The sequence below is a fragment of the Rattus rattus genome, chromosome 10 (assembly GCF_011064425.1).
Source record: "Rattus rattus isolate New Zealand chromosome 10, Rrattus_CSIRO_v1, whole genome shotgun sequence".
Taxonomy (NCBI): domain Eukaryota; kingdom Metazoa; phylum Chordata; class Mammalia; order Rodentia; family Muridae; genus Rattus; species Rattus rattus.
Genome location: NC_046163.1, coordinates 57,010,947 through 57,029,439, shown reverse-complemented (window position 1 = coordinate 57,029,439; position 18,493 = coordinate 57,010,947). Strand labels below are relative to the sequence as shown.

The 18,493-nt window shown below is 47.2% G+C and overlaps 1 protein-coding gene across 1 annotated transcript in view; it reads right to left on the bottom strand.

Moving 5' to 3' along the window:
- Window positions 1-18,493, bottom strand: part of Kif26b (kinesin family member 26B) — a 403,463-nt gene that overhangs the window by 251,554 nt on the left and 133,416 nt on the right. Inside the window, exon 3 of the mRNA XM_032915772.1 lies at window positions 612-1,145. Within this exon, the coding sequence (XP_032771663.1) occupies window positions 612-1,145 (534 nt within the window). The remainder of the gene's footprint in view (window positions 1-611; window positions 1,146-18,493) is intronic.

Here is an 18,493-nt window from a genome sequence, read left to right as displayed (position 1 = left end):
TCAATTTAAAAAAAAAATCCTAATTTTAGGGAACTACTGCAGTCATGGGGTCAAAATGTTCTTACCTATTTGTCTTAATTTCTACATCTCTTATTATCAGGCATAATACCAGATCGTATACTAGACAATACACTATGTGTCTTATACATACACCTTTGCTTAATCTGTCTACTACTGTATCAGTTCCAAAGTGAGAGATTCGAGCCTGAGATAGACGCTAACATGTCTACAGGTCAGGGGATCGGCCAAGTTCAAGCATTTTTACGTCTTAGCTCTTACTAGGCTACACAGTAGAGCTGGTGGCTAGGAAGCCCTTGGCATTGTCTGAACTAACAAGACATCTTAAGGAGAAGATACTAGCTAAGCAAGAAGAGGGTAGGGTTGGGAATTGGCAGAGAGTCTCTCCAACACAAGCAGTTCTGGCTGGAGCTCCTTGGTGTAACCCTGAAGGGTTCCATGGACGCATGAAGCACTGAGCTAGGAGCTTCCAGAAGGAGAAGGAAGATACAGACTTCTCTGCCTCAATTCTTCTAGAGGGAGATCTGGAGTATGCACTCATTTCAATATCGGGGAAGAAAACGCTGCACTTCCCTGCTTATAGGGATGCTTACCTGGTAGGGGTACAGGGTAACCCCATTGGTTCTTGAAAGGGACCAGGTTCCGTCCAGATATTGATGAGCCTGAATGGCCACCGAGTTGAGGGTGTTTCCATTGCTGGGACTGGTGGCCATCTGGAGGCTGACCTTGGCCTGGTGGGTTGGGGATCCACTCTTCTTTTCTGCTCCATTGCTGACCCCAAGGCTGTTGGGTTTGCCACTGTGTTTGTTGACAAGGCCTGTGTAGGTAGAGGTGGCATAGGGGGCAGGCACAAAGGCCCACTCCCTGGGCTGCTGGAGCCCACCCATGTGCCGGGACCCCACCAGCGTGGGAATGCTGTTGATGGCAGGGGGTGAGCCCGGAGAGGCATCGTAGTGCTCGCTGCCAGCTGCCTGCTCCAAGGTCAGCACCATTTGGATGGCTTCCTGCTTCAGCTGGTTCAGGTGTGTGGCGCAAATGTCACAGCGGTTGTCTCGGTCATTCCACGACTTCCTGATGGTATTAGGGACCTGGAGTTTGTCGTGAATCACAGCAGAGAAAGCGGGGTCCTACGGAACACACAAGCAGGAAAGAAAAAGAGCAATTTGTAACTCGGTGCTGGTAAAGCCAGTTCAGACGTCTGCCACCCAAGGGCTTGACTGTTTGATTGACATCACCAGGAAGACGCCAGCCCAGGAGAAGCCTTAGATGGCAGACGTCATGCAAGGGTTAGGTGCTGAAAACCCTAAAGGTACTAAACAGAACACATTCTCTTAGTGTTCCTTCCACTCAGTCAGTGGGGAACGTTTTAAACCCTCCGACATCCACTCAATAATTACAATCTGCTTCCTCCCATGGTGGGGGTGAGTACTGCCAAGGGACAGAAGTGTCAACTGGGACTGGGAACAGAGATCCTATTCTGCCAAACTTTGGCCTCAGCAGCACGTGTACTAAATCAGCACCACAGGAAAGAAAACTCACCAACAGATTCTACATCCAGGATCCAGCCTGCTCCAGCAGCCAGCACACCCCTGCCGGCTAACTCAGACCTGTCACTGGCCTCGTGAGGACCCATCTTCTGGGTTGTCTTTCTCATTTCCTGACCAGTCCGAGATGTCCCCAACCCCACCACCCAATACACACAAGTTTTACCTAAAACTACAACTGAGAAATCGTCTGCCAGGTGCAGTGGTTCACGCCTATAAATGGCAGCACTAGAGGAGCTGAGGCAGATTGCTGTAAGTTCCAGGCTAGCCTGGGCTATGACCTGAGGCCTCTGTCTCAACCCCCACCCCCGTATCTCAAGCTCTGAGGTTATAACTGAAAGAGGAGTGGGGGTGATGACTCTGTCTCTCGTTCATTTGCTTTAACTTCCACAAAACTAGATTACATAAAGAAACAGCCCTGGAGATGTGAATGGGCTATGTCAAAATGTCTCCCAAGTCTGTTCCTTGTGACCTTGGAAGCTCTGTGTGCCCTTAGATAACACGCTCAGCGCACCGAACCTCTCATCAGTCGGCAACCACTGTGTCCTGCTCTGGTTGCAATATCCTTCCAGCCCCAGGGCTTCATTTGTGGAGAAAGCAGGAAAGGACAATACTGTCGATGTACAGAAGATCAGACCCACCGCAGCATGTTTGGGGCCTGGCTGAGTTTGCAAGGCTCAATAATTATTGTGAATAATGAATGAGGCTCATTTTTGGAGTCATTTTCCTCTAGGACGCCCTCCCCCCCCAATCACCCTTCAGAAAAGCAGTGTCAGTTTTATGGATCCAAGCCCTGTCTGCACGAAGTGGCGTGTCTGGAAGGTAACTCGGGGCAGCCATGGTGGGCAGGAAGATCGGTCAGTGGGAGGTTCGTTCCTAATCGCAATCTGTCTGGATGATGAGCCCCAGCATTTTGTTTTCCTTGTTTAACTACCCTGAGCAGCTCCTCACCAGGCACTGATTAATTGATTAATAAATCAAGAGGCCTCTTCACAGAGCAGAAGAGGGGAAGGCTCATGAGGCGGAAACTCAAGGCAGCCCATAAAGTGGCTGGAGCAATAGGAGGTTGGGGATGAGTGGTTTCCTGGAAAAGCCGTGCAAACCAGACAAGGCTCACTGTGGGGTCCTCAGTGGCAGCAGCTTTGTCCAGACAGCCCTTAATCAGAGCTCAAGAGCACGTAGGACCTGGAAGAACCCCTGAGGAGGGACATTCTGGAGCAGACTGTCACCTCAGTTTACCACAAAAGCAGATCCAAAGGAGGCACACTGTGCTGTACCAAGGACGTCTTGACCACTTACCTGTCCGTGATCATTCACTTCAAGAGTCAAAGAACACACCTGTGTGGTTTTTTTTTTTTCACAGTTTTGTAGGAAATGCTCATTTAATTCAAAAGGCATTTATACTCCCTCCCAAGAAAACTTTGCCATCGATAAACGGCACTTTAGAATGTTATTTGTTAAATGAGGTGTTCCACATTCCACTGCATAATTTAGTATAATATGAGGAAGCATATACCTCCACATGCTCTTGAGAAGGGCGATTTTACAGAATCCACAGCCAACAGCATATGCTTTCCAGTCACCAACAATCTACTGGGCTTCAAGAAGTCTCGGTTTAACTGCTTATTTTAAATGCTTTTGCTGGGTTGGGTGCTTGGCCAGCGTGCCCAAAGCCGTGGGTTTGATCCAGGGCACCATGTAAACCTGATGTGGCAACGCAAGCCTGATGTTTCAGGACTCAGGAAGTGGAGGTAGGAGGACAGATGTTCAAGATTATTCTCAGATATAGAGTGAGTTCCCGGCCATGCTAACCCGGAACTAAAAGATTACCATTGTTAACTCGATCGTAAGAAAGAAACATTACAGTAAGGCTATGGCTACAAGAAAAGTCATGCACGCTTCATGGTATTTTGGGTTTGGAGCACTAAGCTTAGATTCTGAATTTGATTGACACAGACACGTCTGTCCTCCAGAGCTCATGAGCAACCCTGGTTCTGAGAACATTTTCACCACTGTCTTTGATTTTTACTGCCCTCCCCTTAAGTAATCCCTTTATATTCAGTCTATTGTTATTCATAACTCAATTTCCAACATTTAACAAATTAATAATTAGTTTCTGAAATGCCAAACAGCACACCAAGCTGGGGGGCTGCGAACAATTCCTGTCCTGTGTGAGGTCACATCCAGTAGGCCTCCTTGGCTCCTAGATTATCAAATACCCTTCTCCTGCTCCTCTAGTCTAATCTGAGGTGACTCCAGAACCCATCAACACAGGCACACTGTGGAACTCTGTAGTCCTTTGAATTACAAGCCATCTTTGAGGGCTCTAGCTCCTGGACACTCTTTTCCACATGCAACCGACACCAGGCCTAAGAGAGCCAGCAAGGCAATCAATGCCAAAGCTGGGCTGACCTCCAATATGACAGCCAAGAAGTTTCCAGTGACCCAGTGCTATCTCCAGAAGAGGAAGGCTAATGAGTCAATTAGGTGGGAGCAAATGGGGCAGGAAGCATTCCTAGCTGTAGACAGCACACACTTGCTGGCCTTTCCTGACATGAACACACAGAGGACTAAGGGTCCAGAAGATGAACGTAAGAGGAACTACTTCATTGACAAAGCCAGAGAGAGAGAGAGAGAGAGAGAGAGAGAGAGAGAGAGAGAGAGAGAGAACCACCCAGCCTGACATCGGCCCGGCTTATGGGCATTGAGACAGTTGTGCTGTTCTGCCTCTGACCCACGCCATCACCTCAGGAAATAGTCAAATTGGATCGACATAGACCACACACATGCAGAACCTCTATTTTAACACGTCCGTTTTTACTTCAGCACACATGAAAACCAGCCATTGGCACCTATGCAAGATTTTAGCCTGACTTTTAAAGCTCAAAGTGCTCTCATCTATCAAAGAAAATATGCAAAAATTATTTTTGTCTCATCTCTCACATGAAGAGGAATTTGAAAAGATTTTTGAGTACCTGGTGATGGTCCTCAGAAGGAAGGGGGTAGTGAAGTTAACGTTCACACATCTAAACTGTCAGTTAGTAATGACTTCGAAGGAACAAAGAACACCATAGAGTGGCTGTCACGCACCATCGTTGCTTCACCGCTCGTTCTAGGGGGAAATTCAGAAAAGTGTGTCTCCTGCTACAACCTATGGGGTGCTCTCTGAGTCTCATGACACCCTTAGACTGGGCCATGCATCTAGGAGACATCATTCCCACAGGTAATTACACCCATACCCTGGCCTCAACAACCATCCACATCATTACCATGGTGTCTAGGAATTCCATTTTTCTGTCCCTGTCTGGTAGTCACTCCACAATCACACCCCTTCAAAACAGTCCTTCAAACTGACAGCTCCACACTGAATTCCTTTGTCCCTAAATCTTCCTTCACTCCCATAATCACTATCTAAGCAAATAACATAATTATCTACCTTGCTCAGGGTAGAACTCTAGAATCATCTTTGTCTGCCCTTCATTCCCATCCAATCACCATACTTGCTAAATGGAAGTTTCTAGAGAGTCTCATCCTACCCCTTCCCTTTATGCTGCTGCCTCCACACTCAGGGCCAGGCTAGCCTTCCCTCGGATGTCCCAGCCATTCTAATGTATTTAGCATCCTGACTACACATGGTCACATGGTCTCCTCATACTTAGCCTTGACTTCCCTCTACCCCTACCATGTTTGTGGTAAAATGCACATCTGATGGCATCATCCCTCTGTTTTCAGTCTTCAATTCCAAGGCCTAAGTGACCGTTGGTCCTGTTTAATTATACAGTCATTTCTCCATGGACTCTGAGCTATGTGAGAGAAACTATTCCTTTGGTTTTTAAGTCCTTCGATGTTTAGCACACTACCTATTACACAGGAATCTTGCAAGAGCTGTGAAAGTGGCTGACTGAATGAGTGAGTGAGTGAGTGAATGAATGAATGAATGAATGAAGATAGTGATGCACTCTAGGCTAGAGCCATTGAGTAACAAATTCATTCACTGCTCATCACTCATTCGCTCTTTATAAACGAGTCTCTAATAATATGTATCTTGAGTGTTCCCCCAAAGTCTCATGAGCTAAGTAAGAGTGTCGCTATGGCCTTTAAAGGAGTGGGACCTACTGAGAGGTCCTTAGGACACCTGAGGAGGCCTAGGAAATGGACTGTGGCCCCTTCCCACTCCTTTCACTTCCTGGTTTTACTCTGACCTGGGTTCCCCACCACTGCCATCCAATAGCCTTACTGAAGAGCTAAAAGCAGTATCCTACTGACCATGAAGTGTAGGAACCATGAGACCATTATACTTTTTCTAATTTTAACTTAGTTATCTCTGACAAATGCTATAGTGACAGCCAGCTGGCTGAAGGGACACTGAGGCATCAGAATCTCAGGCTCAGACCGCTTCCCAGTCAACCATTGCACCTGAGTAAAGGGTCTCGTGTGGCCAGCCTCCTTTTACTGCTTCGGCCTTGATATCGCAATAGATTCCTGGGTCTCCGCTAACCTTTCCATCTCTTTCCTAAATTTCTAAGAGAGAGGCATTTACATAAAACAGACTTAAACCATTACTCTCTAATCATCAGGACAGCTGAGAAATTCTGGACCAGTGTTCCATTTGGTTCATGGTTCACTGAGGTTGGCCCCCTAGCCAGCAGGTGATAGCAGACTTTCGATGACTGAGGAGGGACTGTAATGAGGGCTGTGGAACCTGCAGGGCTCAGGCAAGAAAAGCCTCGCGGCAAATGGCGGTGTTTATGGATGCTCCTGGCTGCTTTTTGTTCTGTGTCTCAGCCTCCTCGGGACAGGTTGCTTAGCAATAAATGCTGGTGCTGCCGTTGAGGGCAGGGTGATTCCGTGCATCATTTTAGCCAAAAGAGTGCTTCGCGTGTGTTCCTCCGAAGCCTCCGGGTCTGTGAGGAAGGCAACAGCTGGAGCCAGCATCCAGCAAGTGTTGTACAAATTCCTGGTGATGTTCGAGCCTGGTTTCTTACTCTAGAGGCCTCTAGCGACAGGATGCACACGATTTAAGCTGTCCTTCAAAGGCAGTTTCTTGCCACTTTGTTCCTGAAGTCTCTCCCTCCATAAACAACTGTCCCTTGAGGCTTGGAAGAGAAGATGGGGCCCTGAGAATGAAAAGTTTTATTTTGCACAGCAGGCAGCTTCTCAGATCAAGGGGATTTGCCTTCACACTCTGGAGAAAAACCCCTCCCTGCTTGCCTAGGGTTTGGTTCCCACCCTGTCACCTTTGCTGTTGCTCTTTATAACCTATGACCACTCCTCCTTGACAAAGGCAGGCATTCTTATTAATGAGCCTTCTGAAGGTAAATTGCAAAATTGAAAGTTTTCAAATCAATAGATGCCAAGCTTAGGCTGAGTAGACCCAAGGATAACAGCCCATTGGCTTCAGAGTCCAAATATTCGGACGCAGTGTCTCTCGGAGAAGTGGGTTTCTACCTCAAGAGAGTGTAGCCATAGCTTGCTCAGCCTTGTGGGCAAGGGCAGTTTAAACACTGGAAATCAGAGTGGTCTACCCCTTCAAACACATACTCCCCCAAGAAGATCCTGCCTTTTATGGCCTTTGAGCTTCCCCGAGTTTTTCTGTGTCATTTTCCACAGGGGTTTGATGGTGGAGATTTAAAAGCAGAGGCTTGGGGAAGAGGATACTGACCAGGGTCTCCTCCACCCTCTTGGTGTTGTTGGATCTGCTCAGCGAGAACTAACAGAGAAAAGTCAAGTCTGTATCCTTTATTGCTGCTGTTCTGGAATTCTCAGACCGCAGACAATGGCTGTGCCTACCTCTGGAGATGAGCCAGGAACGAATTAGAATGTTGGACAAAGTCACGATGCACTGCTGTTCTTTGCAGGAAGGGTACCCAGCCTCCAGGGCTCTGTCATTCTTTCTGATGCAACGTGTGAACGGAAGGAAGTCCCTGAGAGGGTCCCTCTGATTGGCAGGAGACACATTCAACGCAGCAAGAAGCCTGCTTGAGAGCGGCTGCTCGCATTTCTACTTCATTAACGTACGACTTCAGTAGAAACTTCTGGCTGCCTTTCCTGGACCCAGGATTTGATGCCATTGTTAGCCTGTTCTGTGAGCCAGTGTCACGTCCCCAGTAATGAAGATCACACATTGCTGCGCACATGAATGTGAGTCCTGGCGTGTGTGTGTGTGTGGGGGGGGATAAAAGAATGTAAAGGTAGAAAGACATGCTAGGTAATGATCTCAGAGAGACAAAAGGGGGGGAAAACCACCCAACGGAGAAATGTTAAATGTCAGACCAAAGTTGTTTTACATAAGAAACTAAATTAGGCTGAGGTGTCATGATTGTGCCATTCTGCTCTGGACCACCACAGAGAGGTGAGCCTCCCAGGCACAAGTATGCAGCCTCAGTGGGAATGACTGCTCCACATGCGTGGAGCTCTGCACCACCAAGGCAGGTGGCAAAGCAATTAACAGGACAAAGAGCTCTCTGCTCAGGCAGGCAGGCAGGCAGGCAGGCAGGCAGACAGACAGACAGACAGACAGACAGACAAGCATTTGCTTCGTCTTTCACCACAGGACATCACCTGCCTCCCTTGTCACTAGAACTGAGTGGATGCCACCACCATGCTCTTGAATGTCCCAAAGTATACGCCCAGAGACAGGGGTGTGAAATGCACACCGAGAAAGTCACACAAACAAACTGTGCCGTTCTGTCCAAAATATGAGGTGACCGCCAGCACGCAGAAGAAGAAAGGTTCAAGCCTAGAGAGATGCTCTGTCCTGGCTCCTAGGAGCCAGGTGACACCCACAAAGCTGATGAAGACATTGTTCGTCTTCCCTGGAACTCCCAGTTCACCTGATCCTTGATTCTGTCAACTGCTAGGTGAAAAATGTCACCCAGATTAGAGAGTTGTAAGGATCACAGATAATTCACAGCCGTGTCACCTAAGAGACATTGAATAAATCATATTTATAGTTACTGAAGAATAGTAACCAAAGACCTTCCTATTTTAAAGGGAGAGTTCTATTTTTTATTGTTGTCATTACTGCACGTGTGTGTCTATGGTATATGCGGGTGCGTGGTCGCGTGTGCATAGGCACAAGGTGAATAGTAGTCAGGCACACATGTGTGCATGGAGATGGAGGTGGATATCGGTCATCCTCTTTGGTCATCCCACACATTCTGTACTGGGGCCTGCCTGAACCTGGAACTCCCCAGCTCACCTGTCTTGTTGGCCAGCTGGCTCTACCAACCTCCATCTCCCCAGCACTGGGATACAGGCAGGGCACGATACGTGTCATCATTCACATAGATGCTGTGGGTCCAAACTCCAGTCCTCACTCAGACTTGTGCAGCAAGCCACTGAGCCATCCCCCACACCCTTTAAGTATGATTTTAGAAGTTCATGAATTCCTCAAAAGCTAGGCAAGGTATTTCTCATCATAATCACTGGGGAATATTCTGTCTAGCTCACAGGATTTCCAACTAGTCATTGTTCCACAGAGTCTTTCCAAAACTTTTGGTGGAGTGTGGGAGGCTCAGGCCCGGAATCAATACCCATGGCCAGGAGCCAATTTAAAACAACAAAAAACAAGCAAACAAACAAACAAAAAAACCTATGCATACTTTGGATCCCTCAGTATAAGAACATGAACTTTTGATAATACCTATTTTATTTTGGAAAGGATAAAATGTCATGTATATGAAACATGAAACGTTTTAACGCAGCCCTTGACTTGCTAACTAGGTGACAACAGTTCTTACTAGTTTTACATAAGCCACGGTAGCTCTTTCATTGTTGTTACTTTCAGTAGCTAACACTGAACCTAGTGTAGGCTTTGGATGGTGGCAGTGGCGGTGGCAGTGGCAGTGATAAGGGTGGCAATTACCTTATCTCCTACTTTATCCAGAAGAGCTGAGTACTGTTTTTATAACTACAAAGAAGGAAAATTATATATGTGTATGTATATGTGTGTGTATACACACACACACATATAAAACCTCAGGTACCCACTTCTGTAGCTGGAGAAGTTGACGACTTAATTTGAATTTCTTGGGCTGCTCCCTGAATGGCTCTTAGTCTCCTCTCTACCTTAAAGGTTCAACTAACCTAAGAGTTGTTAGTTTCCATGGCAACCGAGCTTATGATTTTCACTGGAATTGGGCAACCGAAAAGTGGTTCTTGTTGCTCTCTTCATTAGATGGGGTGGGGAGATGGCTCAGTAGCAACGGGTTGCCTTGTACAAGAAAGAGGACTCAAGCTCAAATCCCCAGCATCCATGTAAGAACTGGGAGCAGCAGCTCACTGTGACCCTGGTTCTTGGGGCATCTAGATGTGCAGATTCCAGGGGACCCTCTGGCTAGCCAGTCTAGACAAAATGTCAAACTCCCCAGAAAGTAAAGACACTCTCTCAAAAATGAGTGAGAAAGTGACAGAGGGTACTCAACATTGACCTCCAGCCTTATATACACATGCAGAGTCAATTTCATCTGTGTGTGTGTGTGTGCATGTGTGTGCATGTGTGTGCGCGTGTGAGTGTGCATGTATGTGTGTGTGCGCGCACTGGTGTGTGTGTGTGCGTGTGCACACTCGCACCATGCTCACACACGTGTACACACACAGACGCATGAGTAATACTGGAGGCACCTGAGTGGTGCACTTACTTAGACATTTGACTTCCCTGCAATCCAGCGACATCACAAGCATGATCGTGTGCAGGCTGCAGGGCACCGCCGCCAGGGGCAATGGAAGCGCGTCTGCTCTGTGAGAAGTTCTAGCTGTGTGGGGTGTTGAAAACCTGTTAACTGTCTGTGAAACTCCCTTTCGCTGATTTTATATGTATGAAACACTGAGCCAATGTAAAATTTCCTGGATTGACTACGAAAATGTAAAATTCCTAAAATGTAGTTATGGGAATTTAAAGAATAAAACGCTGAGAAGTTCTGCTCTGACCATATTCCAGAGCAGATCTGATTGCCTCAACAGTTCCCCAAGGGCTGGTGCTTGTGGTCTGGCACTCCAGGCCTCACCTACCTCCTCACGATGACTATCAGAACATGACCTTGCAGCTCAGGAAATCTCCCTGTAAGGTCAGCAAGGCTCCCCTCTGTTCCCCAGAAGTCCTTGTATCCCTCTTCCCCAAAACACCATCTCTATGTCTCTACTGAGGTCTCTCTCTGCTCTGGTAACATTTTCCCCCTGCAGTTAAAATCACAGTACACTTTTGGAGGTTAAACGGCTTGCTCACTATTGTCATGGGGGATGCCTCTGTGGGTATGTCCAAATGTGCTGAGGTATACATTTTAAATGGACACACACACACACACACACTTATTCGTGCTGGGACACAGCACCAGTCTGCTCTGAGTCATGGGACTCAGCAAACACTTCCTTATGAGAGAGGCGCGTGTCCTATCTCCACAATCACAGGCAATTCCCAGGAGGCAGAAAGCATGCCATGATGTCCATCTCAGTGCTAACCTCTATTCTTGCCCCCTGGAGTCTGTTCTCAAAATGGTAATCAGGCTGAGACATTTCACTGTCCTGACGGTCCAGGAGAGGTTTAGCCACCTTTGTCAAGAGGCTGCTTCACCACAGCCCCCTGCCTGAGAAGCCCCTCAGCAGGCAGGCCTTGCCCTCCCTTAGATGCACACTGGGGAAGTGGTGGAATCCTGGGAGAGGGGCTCTGGAACCCATGAGCTAATGAGTCCTCCAGAGGTCACAGAGGAGGGGGAGGAAAGGGAGGCAGACATAAGGAGGGGATGGACACGTGCCCCATTGGTTCATGTGTGATCTTAGCCTGACAGAAGTCCACGAGAAACCTGTGTCCTATTCTGTGGCTCTGTCCCCTGTGAGAAGCTTTGTGGTAGGCGACCACTCTTTACAAAGAATATTCCAGATATGACGAGAGTTCTAGAAGCACGGTCCGAAGGCTAAGGGCAGAATGGCACCGCAAGGCTCCTTCCCTCACTCCCCGCGGGCTGCCAATGGTGGCAGATGCTGCCGTTCGGAACACAGGACATTTAAAAACTACTCGGTTGCTTTGTTTTGTTTTCTGTTCATAGCTGGGAGGGGGTAGTGACACCTAGTGGGTAGAGGCAAGCATGTGGTTAAGTATTTTACAGAGCACAGAATGCATCCCTATATTACACATCCCCAAATAACTTTGTCATGGCAGAAACCCTAACCTTTGACCTTCACAGGATCCCTCCTCAGGACTCTCAGTAAAGTCTCTTGCAAGGTTAGGGAGGTCAGTATTTTATACCCAGACGCACAGCCTGGCTTTCCTGTCCTTGCTTTCCCTTGGACATAAAACACTAAACTCTAAAGGGCTCATCCCCTTAATGCTCTGCCCATCAGTGGAGACGGGTTTGGAGGGTGTGTGACATCCCTGAGACTACTAAAGCCCCACATGCTGGTGGAAGTCACATCCTGCACCACTTGTCCCAGCCTCCATCCTTCCCTCTCACTGGTCTTATGGACGATTCCCTTCCTGGTGACAGTGTCATGGCTCAGAGAGCCACCAGCTGTTTGCAGGCAACCTTGCAGTGGGCAGGACTTGTGGTCTCCATTGTTGGTCACGTAAAATTGTGTGTCTGGTATGTGGCTTCAAGGACCGCTTCTGGACACTGTTATTTACATAAGTCTCTTGGCCAGGGTAGCAACGGGGACAACTGAGGTGGCTTTGTCTATAAAACAGGTCCAAACCTCTGGTCAGACTTCACATCATGGTAACTGTGCAGCTTCCCTTCTGGAGAAAGGGAACCAGTACCACAAGAAGACAAAGTCATCTGAAGGTGTAATTCGGTGCAATTACAGAAGAGGCCAAGAATTTCTTTGTTCTTTCAAAACAAACAAACAAACAAACAAAAAACCAGCCACATTTACATAGCTCAAACCATTTACTAGGCCTGTGCCGGTTTGGGTTTGTTTGAAGAAACTCACAAAGACTGACCTAAATGCTCAAGGCTGGAGGATATCCTTAGAGGTCAAGGCCGAGTGTGTGTGTGTGTGTGTGTGTGTGTGTGTGTGTGTGTGTGTGTGTGTGTGTGTGTGTGTGTGTGTGTGTGTGTGTGTGTGTGTGTGTGTGTGTGTGGCTTGCTTGCACTGTAGCGCACCTACGTGTCCCTGTGTTTGTTACTTACTATATTTAGATGAGCAAGTGTTGCATGCGAGTAGGGACCAGAAGTACCCTCCTCAACGCCTTTCTGCTTTGTGTTTTGAAAGAGGGTCTCACTAAACGTAAGGCCCACAGTGCTGGCCAATGGTTGACCGTCTCCGCCTCCCCACAGGCAGTGCTGGCCAATGAGCTCCAGAGGGCTGACTGTCTCCGCCTCCCCCAGGCAGTGCTGGCCAATGAGCTCCAGAGGACTGATATCTCCGCCTCCCCACAGGCAGTGATTATAGACGATTCTACTGCACTCAGCTTTTACATGGTTACTTAGAAATCGCTTCACCCATCCATCCATGCCTAGCCCTCACTGCATACTTGTTATATCTCCATATTTGATGCACTAGAAATGGCTCAGCACGCCCTGGAACAGAGGTTAGAGCATCCCATCAAAATATGGCACCAGACGCCTGTACTCGAACCAACAACTTCTAGATCTATGATGAGTTCCTTCATCACCAAACTCGTGCTTACTTATGTGAGGAGAAAGGAGTGCATAAGTCCTGAGAAACTCTCACTCTTACCCTCTGTGGGGAGAGGATGAAGTCCCAAGTGTATTGCTGACACCGACATGGGCAACAACGACCCGAATGTCTCAGATCCGTGGAAATGGCAAAGCCGTCCTCTGGTCCAAGGGCTAGCTAGTATTAATGAACAACTGAGCGATATGTGCAAAAGCTAACAAGCACAGCTTCCTCCTCCTGGATGGATGGCTGCAGCCTGAGACTGCTCCCCCACAGAGACCTCCCGCTGAGACGAGCCTAGCCTCTCTTCCTTGTGTGCTGGATGGAATGAACACGGTGGGTATCTGTGTTGTGTGGTAGGTGCCTCCCATCAAAGCAAGCACAGCCCACTCAATGCCAGATTTCGAATGTCTGATACCTGTCATTTCTTCATTCCTGCATTCCACCAGTCAAATTCTCAGGACTCAGTGATCCTCCTTCCTTCCACAATAAGCTTTTGGAAGAAGGTCCGGCTGAAAGCTAAGATTTTCAAACAGGAGGAAAACTCATTTTTCTTCCATGCCTCCCTCTCTCACACTTCCAGTTTGATCTTGAAAAGGGTGAGGGGATTGTAAAATGTTTATAAAGTGATTCATGTAGTCTAGGGAAAAACCTAGAACAAAAATCTAGCACGAAACTCTGCCCTGAGTATTTTCTAGGGAGCTGTAAAGAGGGAAAAGCAGAAGGGAAGATTATACCAGACAAGACCTTCTTAAATGGGTCTTGATTTTGACTTTTGGTTATGGATTTTTCAGTACCATTTGAGAATCTCGGTGCGCACTCACCATGTATCAGAAGGAAGGCAAAGTTTGGATGTGACGTGCTGTACATGGTCCCAGTCCTAAACTGTACAGTGGCATTTACAGTGCTAAGCTTTCCAATACGAGGGCAGCTGGAGTTTTGTCAGAATTGTCAGGTCATTCATTCCGAATATTCACTCATGCCTCTCTTTCACCAGTGCCATTGACTCCTGCCTTATTTAGAATTCACTCGTGAATTCCTTTGGTACATGTTAGGAAGCTAATATGGTCCTGAAATTTATGGATATTACAAAACACACTACAGTTAAAGATTCAAGAGAGAAAAGCAATCTGCCCTCTGCATGTGGGGACTTGGTAAATAGCTCTGGACTTTATCTAAACAGCTAGGTTTTAGTCTAAGGCCTAAGTTTTTGCTATTTTTCTAGTTTGCTGACTGTGGCAAGTCATTCAATCTTTTTTCCCAATTTTTTCAAGTGTGTGTGTGTGTGTATGTGTGTGTGTGTGTGTGTTGTGACATGTATGTGGGCATACACATGTCTACATATGTGTAGACATACATGCGTACATGTGTGGGCATGCATGTGGAAGCCTGAGGTTACTGTCAGGAATCATCCTCAATTACTCTTAATTCCTATTCACTGACGCAGTCTCTCACTCAAATATAGAGCTCAACACTATGACTATTCCCGCTAGCCTGTTTGTCCGGGGAACCCTGTCTTTGTCTCTTGAGGCTGGAATTACATGTAAGCCACATACCCAGCACTTACATGGGTTTCTAAGGATCTGGAGCCTGGCCTCAGACTCCTGCAGCTAGCATGTTAACTACTGAACTATCTCCCCAGTGTCCACGTCACTCAGTTTTTTTATGGCTGAATTTCCTTATCAGACAGGCAAACAGACCTCTCCCTGGTATTTACATGAAGATGGACTAGAATCACAGACGTAGAAGTACTGTGTGATGAACCCTGCAAACACAGCAATGCCATCCTCACAGATGCCAAGACGTCCCTGTGCTCAGTATGTGAAAAAGCACACCTGGGAAGGAAGCCAGGCCCTGTCGGTGCATGACACAGTTTGGAGCTAATGGTTCGAGGCCTAAGTATCAGAAGAGGTGACATGGAAGGGCTAAGAGGACCACCAGGTAAGCATTCGAGTATGAAAGTGCCAAGCCTGGTACAATGTCCCTCTCCATTTGCCGTCTGGCCAGAGGTATGCTAAGTGTCACAACAGATGGGTCAAAACAAGGGCCACCATGGCTCATGCTCTGCCTGGTCTTTATTAGTACTCATATTAGAATACTGGGCCCACACTCACAAAACACTTGTGACAAGTCACTTCCTTACTGCTTCCTTTTATGGCTGAGGTGGCCGGGCAGATGAATGGAACTTTCCAGAAGAACAAACCAACAGTCTCCTGCCATTCAACTGTCTGCTATAAGCCCACTTAAGAGGCAAGTCAAGAGAGTAGGTGGCTTAGAGATGATGCCCAGAGTCTTTGCATCTAGGAAGAACTGAACCACAGATGCTCTGGAATCTTGGACTAGCCCAAAGCTACAGACTAGATGAGGCATTCCCATTTAACAGAGGCCTGACTGGCCAGCAGTTTTTCCCAGACCTGAGTGGTTCTGAGAGGCAAGCTGGAGTAGCCCGTGGTGTGCAGAACAATAGAACATCCACAGAGTACCAGGACATTTACATCTGGAAGAAAACTCAGTGAACCCTTGTCTGGCCTTTGATGATTTTGGGATGTACATGTTGGTCTAACTATGGACAGGAAATGGTAGGCCTAATCGTGTAACCAGCACATTCTTATAAACTACTCACAGTTTCTATGGTCTGAGTGGGCTAAAGCATCTCCTAGTAGTCGTGCAGCCACATAAGGATCCACTCCTCAGTGCCTCTTGGCCTTGTCTATCCAGAGATGGTTAGGACTCTCCAGGAATCGCTTCAACTTGGCAAGATCTCACATTAATGACTCTGCAGTCCTGGGACTGTTTCCAGGCAGACAATACACGCTTCTGGACCTGCTGAGCTGCACGTGACCTGAACGTAGTGTAGTGTCCTCCGACCCAGCAGCACCAGGTCAGTTGACTTCACAGGCACTGCCTGAATCGCATATCTTTCGGGAAAAGATTGTGGCAATTATATACAAACTGTGCTCGAGAGTGTCTACCCACACGGCAGGGCCAAGAGGTGGCCCACAAGACTTTAAAACTGTTCTGAGACAAAGCCTTTGGGGGTCTGTCTCTGAAAAGTGCTTTCTCATGCGGTTCCCTGCTGAACTTTCACAAAAGCTCATTCTCAAAGGACTTCATTTTGTGTGTGTGTGTGTGTGTGTGTGTGTGTGTGTGTGTGTGTGTGTGTGTGTGTTCTTTGAGCTTCAAATACAGTTATATTCAATATTAATTCTCCTGTGTTTGAGAGTTGAAAACACAGCCCGGCTGTGACAGGGGTTTGATTCATTCCAGATCTTTCCCCAGTATTATTTACAAGCAGAACTTGAGTTGCTGCTTCTGCAAATACTAGCACCCGATTTATTGTTAACCGAGTTCGGCCATTTTTCCGAGAAGCTTAATTCATTAATCCAATATCATTGAGGCATTATTTAAAAAGGCCTTTAAACCCTTGGCAGTTACTATCACAGTGAATTTTTGTTGTTTTCTTTTATTTCTATTAAATGCCTCAACATTAATGAGTTCCGTGCATTTCAAAGGCTTGGGGAAGTAGTAAAGTCAGATTATTGATGTTTTTCCTCTTCAGAACACCATGTCCCTTTAGCCAGACCATAACTTGTTAGTGTTATTTAAACCATTCCTATTTACAACTACCATCAACTAAAAAACATGTTATAAAATCCTCCGGAATCTTTTATTATAGGTTTAGGTGCATTTATATGTGTCTGGAAACTTAATAAGGGGGGGAAATATGATTCACTTACATAGTCATTATTTTATTCAGTCTGTAAATGGGACTAAATTTACAATGGAAGAAAAAAAACATTTAAACCTAACTCAGCTCGTGGAGATTTGGGAGTATATGGTTATGCATTCCCGAGATAATAAAAGCACGGGGCGCTATGGGAATGAGCGTATTGAGGCCCCAGAAACTGTAATGGGTCAATAAGCGACGCCAAGCCATGCTACCACAAAGTGAATGAGAGGAAGTGGCCCAGCCCACGTGACACATGGGAAACAATAAGGCAGCGCAGAGGAAAGGAGGCTTGTGGAATCAGAGTGAGGGACTGTCTCACAAGGGGGCACAGCGTCTCCGTGAAGGGATTCTTGGACAGAGACCTGAAAGGAGTCACTGTGAACTACAACCAGCCTGTTGGAGAGGCACACCAGGGGAGAAGCACACCAGGCAGGGCAGTGAGTACATTCTAAGGCAGTCATGATTAGGAACAGCAAGAAGCCAGCTTGGCTACAACAGAGCAAATAAAGAGGAAAATGGTGGAAAGGAGCTCGTCGGGATTGCTGTAGGACAATGCATGTCCCCAAAATCCACTCAGTTGACATTCACATGGTGGCACTATCGTCTTGGACCTTTGCAAAGTGGTCAGGACCCAAGGGCACGAGGACCAACCTCTGTATCAGAGGCCGCAGGGAACTCTCGGACCCTTCCACATGGGAGGGCACAGGAAGAGGATGACATAGACGAGCAGGATAAAACCTGCCAGTGCCTTGATCTTCAACTTCCCAGTCCTCAGACCTCTGGGAAACTACACTTGTTGTTTAAAAGCCAGCGGGATTGCAATGTCACACCATAGCCGCCCAAATGGACCAATAAGCTCTTAAGTCAAATCCGGGATGAAATCTGGGGTGGAGGCATAATTGAGGAAGTGAATAATGAAAGTACTAAAATTATGAAATGGGGTGGAGCCACATGGAGGGAGAAAAGGCTGGAGATGAAGACTTCTACAATGGGCTTAGAATAAAAACGCACAAAATGATGATGATGATGACACACACTTTTTAAAGAGAGCTTTTATTAATTTTTCTTTAACTTGAAAGTTAATTGAATAATGCCTCAATAATATTTTATTCCAGTAGAAAGACAGGCGCTGATGTGCTTGCTCCCAAATAAATCCAGTTCTTATCAAGAGCCATTCTCTCTGTCCCTTACAGCTGCGGGGAAAACGGTGGGAAACAGCAAGGAAGAGCAGACACCAAACTCAGTGGTCAAGGGCACGGGAGAAAACAGATGTGATCTGAGAAGTTATGAAGTGAGGGTGAAAGGCTCTCGCAGGAAAGAGGCCAAAGGCAGGGAGGCTTTCTCAGATAATGGAATGTGCATTCCTCACTGTCACAGTGAGCGGTTGGGATGTAGAGAGCAGAGGACAAGTGACCCAACCTCCAGCTTCCTGTGACAAGAGGCACAGGCAGGGATGAAAGGCTTGCCGTGCTGAGTCCTGACATTCCCCAGACGACTGTCAGTGGAGGCTAAGAGGTGGTAGGAGGGAGAAGAGGGGTCCCCAGCAGGAAGACGTTCTGGGTTCCGTCTCCACACAAGCTGAAGTCAG